Consider the following 17,237-nt stretch of genomic DNA (forward strand, 5'->3'; position numbering starts at 1 on the left):
TAAGTATTAAAAAATATTTACATATAACGATTTTTATTTATATTATGAACTTTTGTCACATTTCACACGAGACTTTGGCTTATAGAAGATAATAGAAACATGGTTTAGAGAAAATGGCACCCTTGAAATCGCTGGAGAAAGAGTATCCTCTCATTGACTCCATTTTTCAAAGCTTCTGTGCTTCACACGCCATTTTCTCTGGTTCTCTTCTCTTCCCCTATTTCTTTTCTTTCCAATTTCATTCTTCACTTTTTTCAGAATTTGCTTACGAAATTCCACTATCTTTCTCAGTTGAAGATTTCCTTCTGCACGATATTGATGCGTTAATTGCCTTGGCGGATAATCACTGTGCTTCACAAACACTTAAGCAGGTAAGGGTTACCTAATTTTTGTTTTTTTTAAATTATTTTATTTTTATACTCTGTAAATTCTGTTATTAGGTTAATCAATAATAATTTTGAGTATGCATTATTCAGGGAATCAACCAGCTTCTCTCAATAATAGATGCTCGTCATCCACCGTTGCTAAATGGTTTGCAGCTCTTGGAAGACGCTCAGCAGAATAAACATGTTTTGTCCACTGGCTGTGAACGGTATTTTCAGCCTAACGTATAGTGTTGATGTTATGTTAGCATTTTGCATTGTTAATTTAATAACCGTGTTTGCACGCCTTTTTCATGCTCACGTTTTTTCTTTGGGGTTGAAAACTTTTGTGGATTATAACGTTGAATTCTAATAGATGTTAGATTTGTTTTAGTAAGGCGTGACTGTCTATTAAAAGTAGCACTACTTATTACTTAGTGCTTGAGTCCATGTAACTCAGGATTGATGCATTGCTCGGAGGTGGATTACGTGAAGGACAATTAACTGAACTTGTTGGGTCATCCTCATCTGGAAAGACACAGGTAATAGCCCACTCCATAAAAAATCATAGCTTGAGTAGGAGTGTTAACAGGGTGGGGCAGGGATGGACACTATTCCCCTGCGCATCTCTGATGGGAATTCCCATTTCTAATCTCTATCGTGAGATGTTTACCCATGGGTTTTTATTTTAAGAAGTCACAAAAGATTATAAATGCCTAAAATTTTTCTGTCACAATGTGGCCTTATATTAATTTCAAAGAATATCACAAATGGCAGTCTTAGTTCAATTTTGTCCTGTAATAATTAATGCGCACAAACAATATGAAGGGAATAATTTCTTTTGACATCTATTATCATTGTAAATTCATTTGTTGGAAAAGTCACTATAAAAGATAAAAAATATTACATTCTCTTCTCATCTAAGAAAAGAGAAAAAAATATAATATAAAAATGTTAAATAAAAAATATATTTTGTTGAGTTCTCTGCTGTTAACTATTTTGATCTCTACTCCTTCCCTGTTTATCAAACGGGGGTACCTGTCATCCCCATTGCAGGAAAGCCCTATGGAGTTTGCAGAAATGGAGATTTCATCCATGGTTTATCCTGGATGTATTAAGAATAAAATTATAGAAGTAAAATGGTTTACTTTGGTCCTGTAGATGATCTTTCTGCTGCCCCCGGTTCTCAGCTACACAGCACACACATATATCCTTCTGAATATTGACATGTACATGATGCAATTGCTAATGTGTCATCTCTTATTTGGTTGATATTATAAATTTTTATCTCTGTTCTTTTGTTTATTATGTTCAATTAAAATATAACTTACCTTTTTCTTTTATTCATTTATTTTAGGCATGCCTATTGACTGCTTCAACTGTTGCAAAACATAAGAGTTCAGTTATATACTTAGATACAGGCAACTCATTTTCACCTCACCGTATTGCACGTTTTGTTGGCCAGTCTTCTGCTTCTGACAATCAGGTTATTTTGACTTGAGACTTTTGACCCATTCATTAATTTAATGATCTTAAAGCTGTTTTTAAATTATTTGTCTTTTAGGCTGCCCATAAGCTCAAAGAAGTATTGGACAGGATAATTTGCTACTCAGTGTTTGACATCTATCAGATGTTTGATGTGCTGCATCAACTGAAGACTAACTTAAGATCCGAGGTTCTCATTGACTGGAATATTTGTAGTTGATGCAACTTACTCGATTTGTATTTCTTTCTAAAAAATAAACAACTACTTTATACTGGCCCAGATTGTGAAATCAAATCAGCATGTTCGATTGCTTATTGTTGATTCAATCTCTTCACTGGTTACCCCGATCCTTGGGGGCAGTGGTCCTCAGGGTATGGTATACTTTTCACACAAAATTCTTGGCTATGTTTACCTTAGATGATGACACTGCTTACCATTTTAGTTTAATGAGTTGTGCAAGTTGCTGTCTATTTCATTCTTTAGGAACTCCCATCCTGATTCTATCCCTTTTATCCAATTTACCTGCTTTATGTATACTTTCTTAGCAACATGAGCTTTTAACTACCCCGAGTTAAGAGAATAAGAGTGTTTGCTACTCTACATTTAAAGAAGGATGCAGAGGAGTATGGCGTGCATCTTATGTAATTTTGAACAATTAATTTAAAGAGCTGGCTTCTTGTTTTATTAATACTTTTCCAACCATACTTCTCGAATTATCTAAGAACTATGTATCAAGTCAAGTACTTCATTCTGATTTCAAAGTTTAACCACTAAGTCACTATTTTGTTCTTCTCAGAAACACCAAAAAGCAAAAGATTAGATATCTCCTAGGAAAGTGTATATATTTTTCATAGAGATATATAAACTTGACTGGACTCTTGAAATGAAGAGTCCGGTTATATGGATCATAAGCCATTCTGCAAATTGATTAGAGGTCAAGTTATTTTTCATGTCTTCCTATTTTCAATTCCTTTCCCTTCCTAGGTTATGGGAGTCTTAATTTCCATTATAAGAGGTTGGACAGAACAGAATACAGATACTGACTGGTGCATAAACTAACTGTTACATGCAATGGGTGATTTCAGGACATGCTTTAATGATATCTGCTGGGTTTTTACTGAAGAAGTTAGGTCATGAGCATAATATTGCTGTATTGGTAAGTTTTCGTTTCCTTTTTCTTATAATTGTAAGTAAAGCCTACTATTTAAAAGGATTATTCTGGGGTGATCTATATGATATATACAACCAGTAATATAGTTGTCAGAATGGGCCCGCCTGGCAGTTGGACCAGTCCACCTTGACCTCACCTTATAACTAGGTTGTCATGGTCTGACTTACTTAGCAATATAATCTGAAAAATATTGGCCTGGTTTTGCCCACCACGGTTTGGTGGATTAAACATGTCAGTCCATCTAAATTTTGACCTAGTTATTTTAAAAATAAAAAAATTATATTTTTTAATTTTTTTTATATATTTAAAAAAACTTAATACGTAAAAATTGGTACTCCATAATTAAGAATTAAAGATTGCATATGATACATAATGAATAATGAATTAAAGAATTAAAAATGTCACGCAAACTCATTTTTCAATCCTCGTAAACGTCACAAGTTTTCTAGATTTTAACATTACTTTTGTCTATCAATTCCAAGTTTTCACATAATAGATAGTTAATAAAAGAATTGAATTTTTAATTTATCATTATCTTTGCAATTAGGTGATTTGTTTTTGCGAGGTTGTTACTGGGCTTGATCCAAAATATTTGACCCATTGTCTATCTAAAATAAAATTCATTTCTGGCCCGCCTGAATCCATCATGGTCTGGGTTGACTTGTGGGTTTGGACCCGTTTTGACAGCTCTAGCAATCGCTAAAACTTTTCTCACTAGGTGGGATCACCAACATGGATTAAACAATGTCATACTCTGTCCTAAATCATGTTTGTAGACAATTTTTTTGCTTTAAAATTCTTGATTTGTTTCGGTTTCTTCTATAGTTTGCTTTGATCTCCCTCTGTAGGTCTAGGATATAGCTGCTGGACTATTCTGCATCTGGTCTACTCCATATTGGAACTGTTATAAATTTTCTTCACACACACCTAAACCACTTAAAACGATACTTTACCATTTGTTCTAGAATAGATGCTACTCAACTTTACCCTAGTGCCCTCATTCATTCTTAATCCTATCTTACCTAGTGGAATCCTATCTTGCCTAGTATGTCCACTCCTCTAATTTAAGATCTCATCTTTGCTACATTGAGTTTATTCTGCTTTTTTAAAAACAGAACAAAGCATGAAGGATGTAGAAACCAAACTTACAAGTAAAATAAAAAATATGTATAAACATTAAATGGCAGCTGAAAAATCTCAATTGGCAACACTGCTATTAACGTTTTAGTTTTTTTTATCAGCAGCTATTGACGTTATTTAGTTTCATACAACCTCAGAGTCACAGGTCTTGTAGATGTGAGCTAAAAGTTTCCTTTAAGTTTGAGCAGTACTTTTTCCATAACAAATAAAACTTGAGACTTCTCCATTTCATCCATTTTGTTTGAATCCTGTGGGTTACTTCCCTTCTATTTCTCAGTCATCCTATATGATGTATATAGTGTATGTTCTCCAGGTTTACCTCCATGTTAAGGTTGTTACACCTCTTACTGGATTTGCATTCTATATACTGTCTTCTGTTCATGAAAAAACCGTGCTTTTCCAAAGCTCATCTCCAACATCCCATTTATTTTTTCCAATCAAAACAATATCATCAACAAAAAAGCATATATTGTGGTACCTTATAAGAATGAACAAGACTACGGTAAAGAAATATGGGCACAAAATCGATCCTTGGTGTAGTCCTGTTCTTTTTTCTCCTATTTATTTTCTTATATATTCATGTTCAGTAATTACTACCGTTATGTGTGTTAAACAATGTAATAATGAGGAGAAGTTTATGCAGCGAGAGACACAGCCTTTGAAAAGGCCAGATAACGGTTGACTCGTGACTGGTCTCATTCTATATTTAGAATATTTCAAACATAATTGCTGTGATTTTAATTAATGAGGAATGGAGCCTATATATCTTCAAATAACACTTCTAAGGAACAAATTTTGAAGGTAACGAATCATGTGGTGGGTGGGGAAGATGGTGTTTCCAAACCAGCTCTTGGAGAGAGTTGGAAGAGTGTCCCGCATGTACGGCTTTTGTTTTCCCAAGATTGTGGAAGCAATGTCTGCAATATTTCAATGCTAAAACATCCATCTATGGTATGCCATTTGATCAGAAAATGTCTTTATGGTGTCGTATGCGTTAGTTAATGTCTTGTTAATGTCCTGTGTTATTTATGGGTATTCATTAATTGGGATTGCATTCTACTCTGGCACCATTTTCCCGTGGGAATTTGATTCCTCCACATCTCTATAATTGATGGGGCAATTTGTTATTATTATTTGGGGTTGACCACTGAAAAATTAACCAGTCTGAATTTGTTATTCTGTTTCAGGCTTCTGGTAGAGCTGCAAGTTCTGCTATGTTTTTATGACTGTTATTACGGTTGATTCAAAATTATATGCTTCATTATAATTCTGATCCCACCGTGATATTCCAAGTTAAACTACAACCATTTTGATTAAAATCAATTCTGATAAATAGAAATATATCAAACATTAAGTATGGTATTGACATTATCTTGAAGAATTGATGTCTGTAGTCCTTGACATTTTAGTTGTCGTAGCCATTGGTTTTAACATTAACACTGTAGTTTGTAAACATTGGTTTGAAAGCACAACATGCTCAAAAGTCAATTCATTACATGAAATTCAAGCATGTTTGCAGTGATTGTAAGTTTAAAACAAGAAATCCAGAGAGGCTGAAAGGAGGCTAATAAGCAAGATATGCAGTGAGCTGCAGCAGAGTCTCAACTCCATCAGTATTTTGTTGCTGACCGCTAACCGGAAAAGTCTTTATGATGGCAAACCCCTCTGCGTTCAGATACTTTCCGGTTCCTCCAATGATGGCAATGTGGGACTCAGAGACCTGCGTTCGATGGACACCAAAGAAGCTGAGACTGTCCACGTAACCATTCTCTTCAAACTTAGCAGTGAAAGCCATTGACTGGCTTGTTCCATCCACAGAGCTGGCTATATAAAAGCCTTGTGCTTTTCCCACCAAACCCGAACCCAACTCGTGTCCTTCCGTCAGTTCATCGTCAAACACAATCATTGTTCCAAACATGACCTTTTGCAGAGTCATTCCTTCTGGGAGCTGATTCGTGTTGGTCACCGGGAAACCAATCCCACCGTTCACAAGGTTGTTGCCATTGTTGTTGAAGACGTTCCCTGTGGTATCACCGAGTCCGGTGAGGAAGGGAAGGTTGTTGTTGTTAAGAATTCCGCCATTGTTGTTGTTCTGGGGAAGGCCACCGTTGAAAGGAAGGTTTGCGCCGTTTGGCTTAGCGAATGCCACTTGAGCGTTGAGAGCAGGATTGGTAACAACGCCCGTTACGGCTCGAGCTGAGGGGTTGGAACCTCCGAGAATGTCGTGCATGAAAAATGAGAGTGTGTGATGTTGGTCAACGCCGTTTATTGGTGCCGCAACAGGGGATGCAGGTACAACTGGAGGGAGAATGGATGAAACGGGGGATTGAGCAGTGTTAGTTTGTTGTGGTGTTTCTTCTACTTCATCCAGGATTCGAGTTGAAGTAGTGGAAGTGATTGCAAGGAATGTAAGTGCTACCAAAAGCATTGCATTCAGAGGCATTGTCATGCTCATACTCATGGAAACAGATTTAAAACTTGCTTGAGATGCAATTAAAGTTATGAGGATAGAGATGCATAAATAGGTAAATTAGAGAAGCAAGTTCAAATATATATATATATATATATATATATATATATATATATATAATATGTGTGTGTGTGAGAGAGAGAGAGAGAGACGTACGTGTGTGATGGAGTTGATGGGTGTGGAGTAGTTGATGGGAGGAGCTAGTGCAAACTAAACATGAAGGATTTATAAATGAATAAAACATTAAAGGATCTTTCTCATAAGAAATTTGACGCAGCCAAAAAAAAAAAGGATAAAGATGGTTTCCCATGATTTGAAAAGAAAAGTGAGTTATCCTAATAATAATTTTGACATCCTCTTGGATAAAGCATTTGGTGGTTAAGAACCGAATCGTCATGTAATTGACTGTAAAACATGAGAGTTGATTTCTACATCGTGGAATTTAGAAAAGTTTAGCATGGTTCTTTCATTGTTCCTATTAATGGGTATTAGAGTGTTTTGTTGTGTTTCCCAACCACAATAATAAGACTTGGCCTCAACTTGTTTAATTTTATAATCAAATCTCATCCTCACTAAATTGTTGCAATTTTATTTGCCTTGTAAAACTCGTTTTTGTACTTTATTCTTTTTACTTTGTTTGATTAAATTAATTAGAAATAAATTTATTATTAATCGTTAAGGTTAATTTTCTTTTCTTGTTATTAATCTTACATTGGCGTATTATTATTGTCATTATTGTTGCACTTGGTATTATTGTTATTTCTTTAATAAATATTTACTTTATCCCGATCCTAAAATAATTTGAGTTCATTCCTTAAGAATTTATCTTCATCTCAACTATCAATGTAACTTATCTTTATTTCATATTTTTCTCCTTTTCTTAATCTACACATATTAGCGGCTAATATATTAGTTTTCTAGTGAAAAATTAAAATCTATACATTTTTTTCTTTTTCACTTTTACCATCAAGTTAACTATGTACCTTTTTTTGTTTATACTTATCTAAGTATAACATTTTGGTATTCATATTAAAACTTAGATACTTTCATTCAGCAATAAATTTATTTAACCAACTAGGTCGAGATATAACTAAAAGAATGAATTGTCGAAAGGTCTAGTCGAAAAGTATATACATAAAAAAAATTAAATGTTTAACTAAAAGAATGTACTGCCAAAAGGTCTAGTCCGTAAAAAAGTTAAATGTTTAGAATTTAGGGTTTAATATATATATATATATATATATATATATATATAATAAATATGGCTATTGTAATAAGATTCAACATGACAAGGTCCAAATTAATAGGTGTGTGTTTAAAAAGATATTGGGTACAAAAAGAAAGGCTTAAGTAGGTTAAGAGTCCAATAAGAAAATACTATAAATAGGCATCAGTCTAAGATGTAAGTAGAGTGAATTTTATCTGATAATTACATAAAAATGATTCTAATTTTGGCATCGGAGCGCCTTGCAGGTACTCACACTCAACCGTGAGAGGAGACCAAGAGGAGAACCCGGAAGGTACAGTTGATCTAGCATAGCTTTGGAAGCTTGCCAAACTTAAATCCAATCCAAAGAGCCCTAGCCGAGAGTCAAGAGCCCAATCCGAGAAGTGAAGGCGTTCTGGTTGAAGATAGTTTCTAGTCCTTTTTGCATGAAGAAATCCTATTAGTAGCATTTCACTATTACTTTTGTTGTTATTAAGGCTATCATTACTATAAGTACCATTAATTATATTTTTATTATATTTTTTTATCTTAATTGATAAATTAATTGCGTTAATCACGGTTTCTTATCTTCTTTTATTGTTTGAGTTATTATATTCTTTCATCATATTTTGTTTGTTTGCCTTAGTTTGATGGGCCATTTACAAACCATTCTCAAATCAAATCTCATCATTTCAATTTGCATACTCAATTCAGAGAATTTCCTTTTGCACCTCATAAATATGAAAAATTTCGCTGTCATCTTGGTTTAAAGTTTAAAATTGAAAGTCAGCTTTTTAGATTAAAAAATTCAGAAATTTTTTTTTTACAGAAAAGTTTTTAAATTCTATAATTCAAAAGATACATTCAACTTCTGGATTAATTAATTTAAAAATATTTTTTTTTACATAAAAAAATTAGATTGTATAATCTGAAATTTGTTTTGACTTTCAAATTATAAAATTTAAAACTTATGTTTTTGGCTTAAGAAAATATTTTAGATTATATAATTTAAAAGTATTTTTTTTTTTAAAAAAAGTTCTTTAAGTTATGAAATTTGAAAGTCAATTGTAGATTGCATAATTTTGAAACTCATTATTAAAGTTAAGAACTTTTATAAAAAAAATATTAAGAATGCAAAAAATTTCTAAATATAATTAAATAAAACAAATAAATAAATAGTGATCCTGCCTGTTGACCGGAGCGCTGGAGAATGCCTCGTCAAAGGATCGACGTGCGCGCCGCTTCCCACCTCCGTTCCTCCTCTGGATCTATCTCAAGAACCTGCAAAGAAACGATATGGCGCCGCTGCGGCCGATCGCACTCCGACGCTCAAGTCAGTGACGGTATCACCAAATACTAAGAACTGGAACCGTGCAAATCTCTCTCACAAACAGCTCTGTCACTCGCAAGCGTAAAGTGTATGAACTGAACGTGCGTACCTTAGAAAATCTGTTAGGAACTCTTATATACCTGGTGGCTTTCTCTCTCCTGGCAGTTACAGACTTGGACACGTGGCTCGTATCCAACTGTACACGTGCCATCATCTGGAGGCTCCCTGACTTGGCGCTACTTCTACTCTCATTTTGGCTAAGTTACCTATGCATGGTGCTGCCCAGTGCATAGCTAACTCAGGAGTGCGATCTCTATTGAAACTGGCGAGGTAGGGCCTTCATACACCTTCCCTGTGGTCTCGCCGGCCGCCTTCATAATCTGCTTCTCCTTTATCTTCGGCGATGTGCTTGTTCTGGCGATCTCCGACTGCCTGGTCGCCTGAGTCTGCATCTGGCGACTTCATCCTCAACCTGGCGATCGCCTATTCTGGTAAGCTGGAGATCGGAACACGCCAACTTAACTATCGGCGACTACACGTGCCTCCCGACTTCCTTCCCAACTGTCAACCTGGCGCCTTGTCAACACGCCTACACCGTAACAGGATGCCACGTCATCGCATCCGACCACCAGGGCGGTACACAAGCCCCCCAGTCTTAAGCGAAGACTTGTCTAGCGAAAAGACTGAAAAAGCCTTCGTTAACACCGGTCTACGTGGCATGGGCGCAGAATTCCAAGCGATAGTACTTTCTGCTGCTCTGACGCTCCACCAAACTCTTCGCGCATCGTTCGACACGTGGCTCTCATCAACGGCCATCTTCATCTGCCGTTAGCGCTTCCCAAAACCGTTCGAAGACCCTTAAACCCCTTACGCTCCTACTGTTCCATCACTTTCTTCACACTTGCATACGCTCTCATTTCTTTCTGCGAAAGCTCTCGACGTTCCTCGACGCTCTAGATCACCACCTCCCTTTAACATTCTCCCGATCATCGAAAGGTAACTACTTTCCTTCATCTGCTGGGTTTTCTTGCATTTTCACCGATTTGCATCATCCTGTAACTGTCTGGTGCATATGTTGTGGGCTGTTTTTCCATTTCTCCTTCTGCGTGACTTAGGGCTTTGTCGATCGTCGCAACGAACTCACATTCGTTCGTCTTTCACCTTCCATTCATGATCGAGTCAGCCTTTGTAACCCTCCTGATTATTTTTCCTTCCTCCTTCGTTTGCAGTTGCTACCATGACTCGCACGAAGATCACCCCGAACCCCCCTCCGTCAGCGCGAAACCCCCCTTCACAAGCACACGACTCTACGCAAGTTCGTGGTGCCCCCTCTTCGCAGGCTGTGAGGCCCGCGTCTTCTCAAACCACTCTGGCCCAGGCGACTCCACCAAACGCTGGAGGAGCCCCCACCCCACTGCTAGACTTCAAGACGTTATACTCATGGGCTAACTCAACCCTCTTAAAGGAAACGTCGTCGGTGAACACCGCGGGAGCGGTTCTGCGATTGACCAATGGGGACGAGGCCCACCAATCATTCCACAAGGAGCACGATGAGAGAATGATGGTGCTGCCTTGCCCAGCCACTCTGCCAGTGTGCGCCGATGATAAAGTGAGCGCCGACGGGCCCTTCTGCTTCGTCTACACCACTCTCTTCAAGAAGGTGTCATTCAGCCTAACGCCAAAGACCCTTCCCTTCTCGACGATTTCCCCTTGTACTGGGTGGACAAGGGGAAAAAGGAGTCCAAGAGCTGCTTCAGGAGGCCCAGAAGTCCTGATAGCATGGGAGCTTTGGACAGAGACCTTTGTCTCTTCTGGAAGAGGGTGGCAGATGCCCACATAACATTCTTGACCCCCACCCTGATTTCCTTCGAGTTCTTTGAGGACCAGTTGGAATTTCAAATAGGTTAGGGCGCTACATCTTTGTCTTGACATTGCTTCTGATATTGTTTCTGGGCGTCTTGTGCGATACACACAAGACTTTGGTTTTATCTTTTCTGCATATGCCTGCTTTTGCTGTCTTATTGTCTTGTACACTTACCCCTTTCTCCTTTGAGCTAACTTATGCACTTTCATTTCATGTAGACACCATGTTGGGTAAGAACATGCTCGCCGATTTAAAGGCGCTCGCCCGCAACCACGGGTTGGCGACCGGCTCCCAGACGGTTCCCAACTCAGCGGTCGAGAAGGCCATCATCCAGGGGCGATCACCGCCTAAGGCGCCCACCCAACGAAAGAAACTGGTCCTTAAGAGGCCAAAGCGGAAGGCCCCCCAAGTTGTCCAAGAGGATGAGGAAGAGGACGACGAGGTCACAGAGGATGGCCTTGTCACGAAAAGGAAGAGGGTGGCACCATCTTCTCCACCTGCCCCGCCCCCTCTTCCAGCTTCAACACCACCATCAACACCCGCTCCTCCTCCTTCACCACCAGCACCACAAGCCCCTTCACCACCAGTCCAAGCAGTTCCATTGGCCACTGCGCCACCTGCAACTGGGGCCCAAGAGCCAAACTTCTTAGAGGACCCCCCGAGCGCCTCCACACCACATATATCAGCAGGAGGGGGCCCTCCTTCCAACACTTCAGCTGCAGGAATCGTTCCAATCGGGGATGAGGTCGCTCACACCTCTCCAATCCTAATCACCGAATCCCCGATTGCGTCGCCACGCCAAGAAGCAACCACCGAAAATATTGTTAAGGAAGGCGGCGACGAGAACCCTCAACAAGCCCCCCTGACGCCTCTCCAAGCTGCAAATCTTTCCCTCGAGGTCACGAGGATGTGGGAACCTCTGACTGCTAAACTCAAAACCATTGCAGAGGATATCCCATCAATCATAACGAGAGCTGTGGAGAGCTCCACCAGGCGGCTACAGGATGATATCTACAACCTCAAGACCGAGAACAACACAATGAAGGTCGAGGTGGAGAAGGTGTCATTCAGCCTAACGCTCGCGGAAATGGAACATTCTCGAGTGGAGGATGCCCTAAACACCGAGCTTAGGCTTGCGCGCAAGGAAGCTGTTGACCTTCGCCGCAAAGTCCATGAACTTGCCCAAGAAAAAGTCGAACTCGAAAGCAGAATCGTGCCTCTACGTACCAAGGCGAGCGACCTGGAGGCTCAAATTCAAGCCAATGCCGATAAGGTACAGAAGCTGGAGCAAAGGTCGATCGACCGCGAGAAGCTACTTGGGCAAGTAGAGAAAGCAAGAGACGACGCCATGGCTGATCTCTCCGAGGCAAACAAAGAGAAGGTGAAGATGGCTGCCGAGTTGGCCCAAGCTCAAACAGAATCCAAGAAGGTGGCTGACGACCTTCTTCAAGCTCAAGAGACCAACAAACAACTCCGAAAACAGGTCGAAGAGTTGGAGCAGCAGAACAAGGAGCTTAAGCAGCAGGTTGAAGGATTTCAAAAGCAAATTGAAGAACTTAAGCTAAGCTCCGCTCAGATTCTGGTTGTCGGGTTTGATGCCGCTCGAGAACAGTTCGCATGCCTATTCCCCGATCTTGACCTTAGCATGGTGTCGTTAGACAACGAAGTAGTAGATGGGAAGGTCGTTCCCGCCGAAGGCTCAACCAATTCTACCCCATCTGCTTCTTTATGAATTCACTTGTATTTACCTTGTAAAAACCCTTGCACACGTATTTTGAACAGCTACTTATTTCAATAGCGAAACTTGGACATTTCTTCTGACTCCTTTTGAGCGCTTTACTTTCTTTGTATGTTTAACTCTGCTGCGTTTAACTTAGCGATTTTGCAAACATGACCTTTGGCGTAACTGCTTCGAGCCGATTCAAACTTAAGCAATAATCGCTTTAAACAACTTGTACCCCTGAGGCACTAACCTGATCGTAAGAAAAGTTCCAAGCAACGAACTGTGATTCAATCATTGGTTCAAACAACGTCCCACTTGACCCGCTTTATCAAACAAGTCTTTCAACCTTCTCGTCGTGTTTGAACTTTTCGCGATCACCTAGACCTCTTGGTAACACCAGCTTTCCTTAGCCTCAGGCTTTGGCAGTCATTTCTTTATCTGAGGCAGAAATGCCCTTTGGGATCTTCCTTTACCTCCCTGAACCCCAGAGCTAGAGACTGGCTGGCTAGGCGTTCTCTTCGAACCTACCTTAGCCACCTTTCAAGCTTCTTCCACCCTCTTCGCCATACCTGAACTCGTTCAAGACGAGAAGGATTTTATCTTGCCTATACTCGCACACAAGCGAGAAGGTCTTTTAACTCGTCTGAACTCGCTCATCGGCGAGAAGGACTTTTACTCGCCTGAACTCGCTCATCGGCGAGAAGGACTTTAAACGGCCTTAACTCGCCCGACGGCGAGAAGGACTTTGTCTGGTGCCTCAACTTGCCCAGGGTGTACATCTCCTCCCCCCTGGATGCACTGAGGACCTTTTCTTTCTCATGCCTGCACTCGCTCGACGACGAGGAGGTCTTTGATGGGCCTTAGTTCGCACAACGGCGATAAGGACTTTATCCGGTGCCTCAACTTGCCCAGGGCGTACATCTCCTCCCCCCTGGATGCACTGAGGACCTTTCTCGCCTGCGCCCGCACAACGGCGAGGAGGTCTTTAACTTGCCTCTACGTTGCCCCGGGAGTTACATCTTCTCGCTCCCAGAAACACGGAGGACCTTTCCTCTTTCTCGCCTGCACTCGCTCGACAGCGAGGAGGTCTTTCATCTGGTGCCTCCGATCGCCGATAAACGATGAGGACTTAACAACTTAACTGGTGCCTCTAATCGCCGAAAAACGATGAGGACTTTAAAACTTTAGCTGGTGCCTCTAATCGCCGAAAAACGATGAGGACTTTAAAACTTTAGAAAACACGCGACATATCTTTTCGTGCCTTAAATCATGTACGAATGAAAAGGTCTTTCTTCGAAACTTTTGGGAATAACACATATGCAATCTGAAAACACCTTATACTTCGAAAAATCTTCTTTTATTGGGTGGCCTCATTAAAAACCCTCCTTAGGGAAAAAAGAGTGCCCCCTTGAAACTGTTTTAACAGAAACATTGCAATGTAATATTTGTGTTTGTCTTTACTTACAAAGCTCTTAGCTATAGTACAACTTCAGGTGTGTGGCGTTCCAGGTACGAGGGATCGCCCCCCCTTCCAACGTCTCCAAGCGATAGGCTCCGTTCCCGAGTGCCTCGGTTATTCTGAACGGTCCAGTCCACTTGGGTGATAGCTTATTCTCCATCTCGTACTGGTGGGCCTTTCTCATCACCAGATTGCCTTCTCTAAACTGCCTTGGCATCACCTTTGAGTTGTACCTTCGCTCGACCCTTCTCTTAACCGCCTCAGCCTTCAGCCTTGCCTCCTCCCTGACTTCGTCCAGCAGATCCAGGTTCAGTCTTCTCTCTTCATTCGAGTCTTCCTCTACAAAGTTCTGGAATCTCGGCGAGCTCTCCTGAATCTCGACTGGAATCATGGCATCACACCCATAGACCAAGCTAAACGGGGTCTCATGGGTTCCTGACTGCTCGGTGGTGTGGTACGCCCAAACTATTCGGGGTACCTCCTCAGCCCAACTTCCCTTGGCTTTCTCGAGCCTTCTCTTCAAACCTCTCAGCAACACCCGGTTAGCTGATTCCACCTGGCCATTAGTCTGAGGGTGCTCGACGGATGCAAACACTTGCTGAATTCCGACCCCTTCGCAAAGCTTCTTCAACAGGTGGCTCGCAAACTGAGTCCCATTATCTGATACCAGGCGCTTAGGCACTCCAAACCGGCACACAATATTCTTCCATACAAAGCCTTCGATCTTGTGCGCGGTGATCTAGGCCACTGGTTCTGCTTCAATCCACTTGGTGAAATACTCAATCGCCACCACCAAGTACTTCATCTGCCTGATCGCCAGTGGAAAAGGTCCCAGGATGTCGATTCCCCAAGTATGAAACGGCCAAGGGCTATAGATCGACTTCAACTCCTCGGGAGGTGCCTTGTGCCAATCGGCGTGCTGCTGGCATTGTTTGCAGCACTGGGCGTACTTCTTGCAATCTTCTCTCATGGATGGCCAATAGTAGCCTGCACGGAGAGTCCTCGCGGCCAGAGCTCGACCCCCGACGTGACTTCCACATATTCCTTCGTGGAGCTCTGCCATAATCCTCGTGCACTTCTCGCCGTGTATACATTCCAGGAGTGGGTGAGTGAATCCAAACCTGTACAGATCGCCATCAATCAATGTATACTTGCTGGAATTTTTCTTTACCTTCCTAGCTTCTGTTGGATCTAGCGGGAGGAGGCCATCCGCCAGGCACCGCTTGTACTGTGTTATCCAAGTGTCTGGCTCGTGGGTGGCACAGACATGCATCACGTCCACTTTCTCTCCTCGACATGCTCTAATTCTCGGCGATCTCAGAGTTTCTTGCGTCAAAGACTTATGGCTTCTCGCTGCTCTCTCCGTCGACCTGCTTATCTGAAGGACCAGGTGATCTGCTACAAATGCCCTCGGCGTCTTCAAAGTTTCTTGAATCACTGTCCTCTGCCTACCCCCCTTGCCTGAGCTGGCGAGCTTAGCAAGCAAGTCAGCTCGGGCATTCTGTTCTCGGGGCACATGCACCACTTCAAAAGAGACAAAGGAACTCTTCAATTCCTGCACATACGCCAAGTAAGCCGCCATTTGTGGATCTTTAGCCTGGAACTCGCCTGTTACTTGCCCTGTGACTAGCAGCGAGTCACTCTTAGCCATCAGCACTCTGGCTCCCATTTCCTTAGCCAGTAGAATCCCGGCGATCAGCGCCTCATACTCTGCTTGATTGTTGCTGGCTTTGAAGGCGAATCTCAACGATTGTTCGATCAGCACGCCATTGGGTCCTTCCAATATGACTCCAGCACCGCTACCCTGCTGGTTTGACGATCCATCCACCGAGAGTACCCAACGGAAATCGTCTCCTTCAACCCGCGTCGCCTCTGAAGAGAGCTCGACTACAAAATCTGCAAAGATTTGCCCTTTGATCGGGCCTCGAGGCTCATATTTAATATCAAACTCTGACAACTCCACTGCCCACTTCACCATTTTTCCTGCAACGTCAGGCTTCTTCAAGACCTTCTGGATGGGCAAGTCAGTCATCACCAGTATTGTGAAGCTGTGGAAGTAGTGGCGCAACCTCCTCGCCGAAAACACCACCGCCAGCGCAGCCTTCTCCAGGGCCTGATACCTCGTTTCTGGGCCCTGCAACACTTTACTCACGAAATAAATAGGCTTCTGAGCCTGGTCTTGGTCCTGGGCGAGCACGGCGCTCACCGCCCTCTCAGTCACCGCGAAATACAATCTGAGAGGGGTTCCCGCCAGTGGTTTGCACAGAACCGGCGGGCTCGCCAAATATTCCTTCAGCTTGACGAAAGCTTCCTCGCACTCTTTCGTCCAAACGAACTTGTTATTGCGCCGCAGACACTGGAAATAGGGATGCCCCTTTTCTCCGCTTGCTGACACGAAGCGGGATAGTGCTGCCATCCGACCTGTCAGCTGCTGGACCTCTTTTACTGTAGCCGGGCTTCTCATCGCCAAAATGGCGGCACATTTGTCCGGATTGGCTTCTATTCCTCTTTCAGTCAAGAGAAAACCCAAAAATTTTCCAGCCTCCACGCCGAAAATGCATTTCTCCGGGTTGAGCTTCAACTTGAACTTGGCGATCGTCGTGAACAATTCTTCCAAGTCTGCAACGTGCTTGCTTTTCTCCTGCGAGGTCACGACCATGTCATCGACGTAAGCTTGCACGTTCCTTCCCAGCATTGGTGCAAGTACTCGGTCCATCAGCCTCTGGTACGTGGCCCCCGCATTCTTCAGCCCAAACGGCATCACCTTATAGCAGTAGCACGACCTCTCCGTCATGAAGGCTGTTTTTTCTTCATCCATGGGATGCATCTTGATCTGATTATAGCCCGAGAAGGCGTCCAGGAAACTCAGCAGCTTGCACCCTGCAGCACTATCAACCAGGGCATCAATGCTTGGTAAAGGATACGAATCCTTTGGGCAAGCCTTATTCAGGTCGGTGAAATCGACGCACATGCGCCATTTCCCGTTGCTCTTCTTCACCAGCACGACATTCGCCAACCACTCAGG

At 42.0% G+C, this 17,237-nt stretch overlaps 2 protein-coding genes across 7 annotated transcripts; one reads left to right on the forward strand and one right to left on the reverse strand.

The window, feature by feature from the left end:
* Positions 1–42: 42 nt before the first annotated feature.
* RAD51D (DNA repair RAD51-like protein) lies at positions 43–8,393 on the forward strand. Of its 6 annotated transcripts, none has more exons than XR_011082239.2 (10): positions 43–201; positions 292–371; positions 477–592; positions 823–904; positions 1,720–1,848; positions 1,927–2,037; positions 2,129–2,219; positions 2,833–3,004; positions 4,961–5,110; positions 5,347–6,681. XR_011082239.2 is itself a non-coding variant. In XM_068622929.2 (10 exons), exons 1-10 carry the CDS (start codon positions 114–116, stop codon positions 8,157–8,159), a joined length of 975 nt encoding a protein of 324 aa, XP_068479030.1. In that variant the 5' UTR covers positions 43–113; the 3' UTR covers positions 8,160–8,393. The 6 variants fall into 6 exon arrangements, 5 of the variants coding, with proteins under 5 accessions (XP_068479030.1, XP_068479042.1, XP_068479048.1 ...); XM_068622929.2 differs by lacking the exon at positions 5,347–6,681 and adding an exon at positions 8,103–8,393 and having other exon boundaries at positions 2,934–3,004; XM_068622941.2 differs by having other exon boundaries at positions 2,934–3,004.
* On the reverse strand, positions 5,558–6,620 carry LOC137819188 (dirigent protein 25). The gene has a single exon (XM_068622965.2). It carries the CDS (start codon positions 6,618–6,620, stop codon positions 5,724–5,726), a length of 897 nt encoding a protein of 298 aa, XP_068479066.2. The 3' UTR covers positions 5,558–5,723.
* Positions 8,394–17,237: the final 8,844 nt, after the last annotated feature.

The sequence above is a fragment of the Phaseolus vulgaris genome, chromosome 11 (genome assembly GCF_051622355.1).
Source record: "Phaseolus vulgaris cultivar YP4 chromosome 11, ASM5162235v1, whole genome shotgun sequence".
Classification (NCBI taxonomy): domain Eukaryota; kingdom Viridiplantae; phylum Streptophyta; class Magnoliopsida; order Fabales; family Fabaceae; genus Phaseolus; species Phaseolus vulgaris.

Coding starts and splice junctions, on each gene's coding strand:
- LOC137819188 (XM_068622965.2), bottom strand. CDS start 6,620: ATGAGTATGAGCATGACAATGCCTCTGAATGCAATGCTTTTGGTAGCA.
- RAD51D (XM_068622929.2), top strand. CDS start 114: ATGGCACCCTTGAAATCGCTGGAGAAAGAGTATCCTCTCATTGACTCC. Junction 372..476: donor CTTCACAAACACTTAAGCAG/GTAAGGGTTACC, acceptor TGCATTATTCAG/GGAATCAACCAGCTTCTCTC. Junction 5,111..8,102: donor TGCTAAAACATCCATCTATG/GTATGCCATTTG, acceptor AGCGCCTTGCAG/GTACTCACACTCAACCGTGA.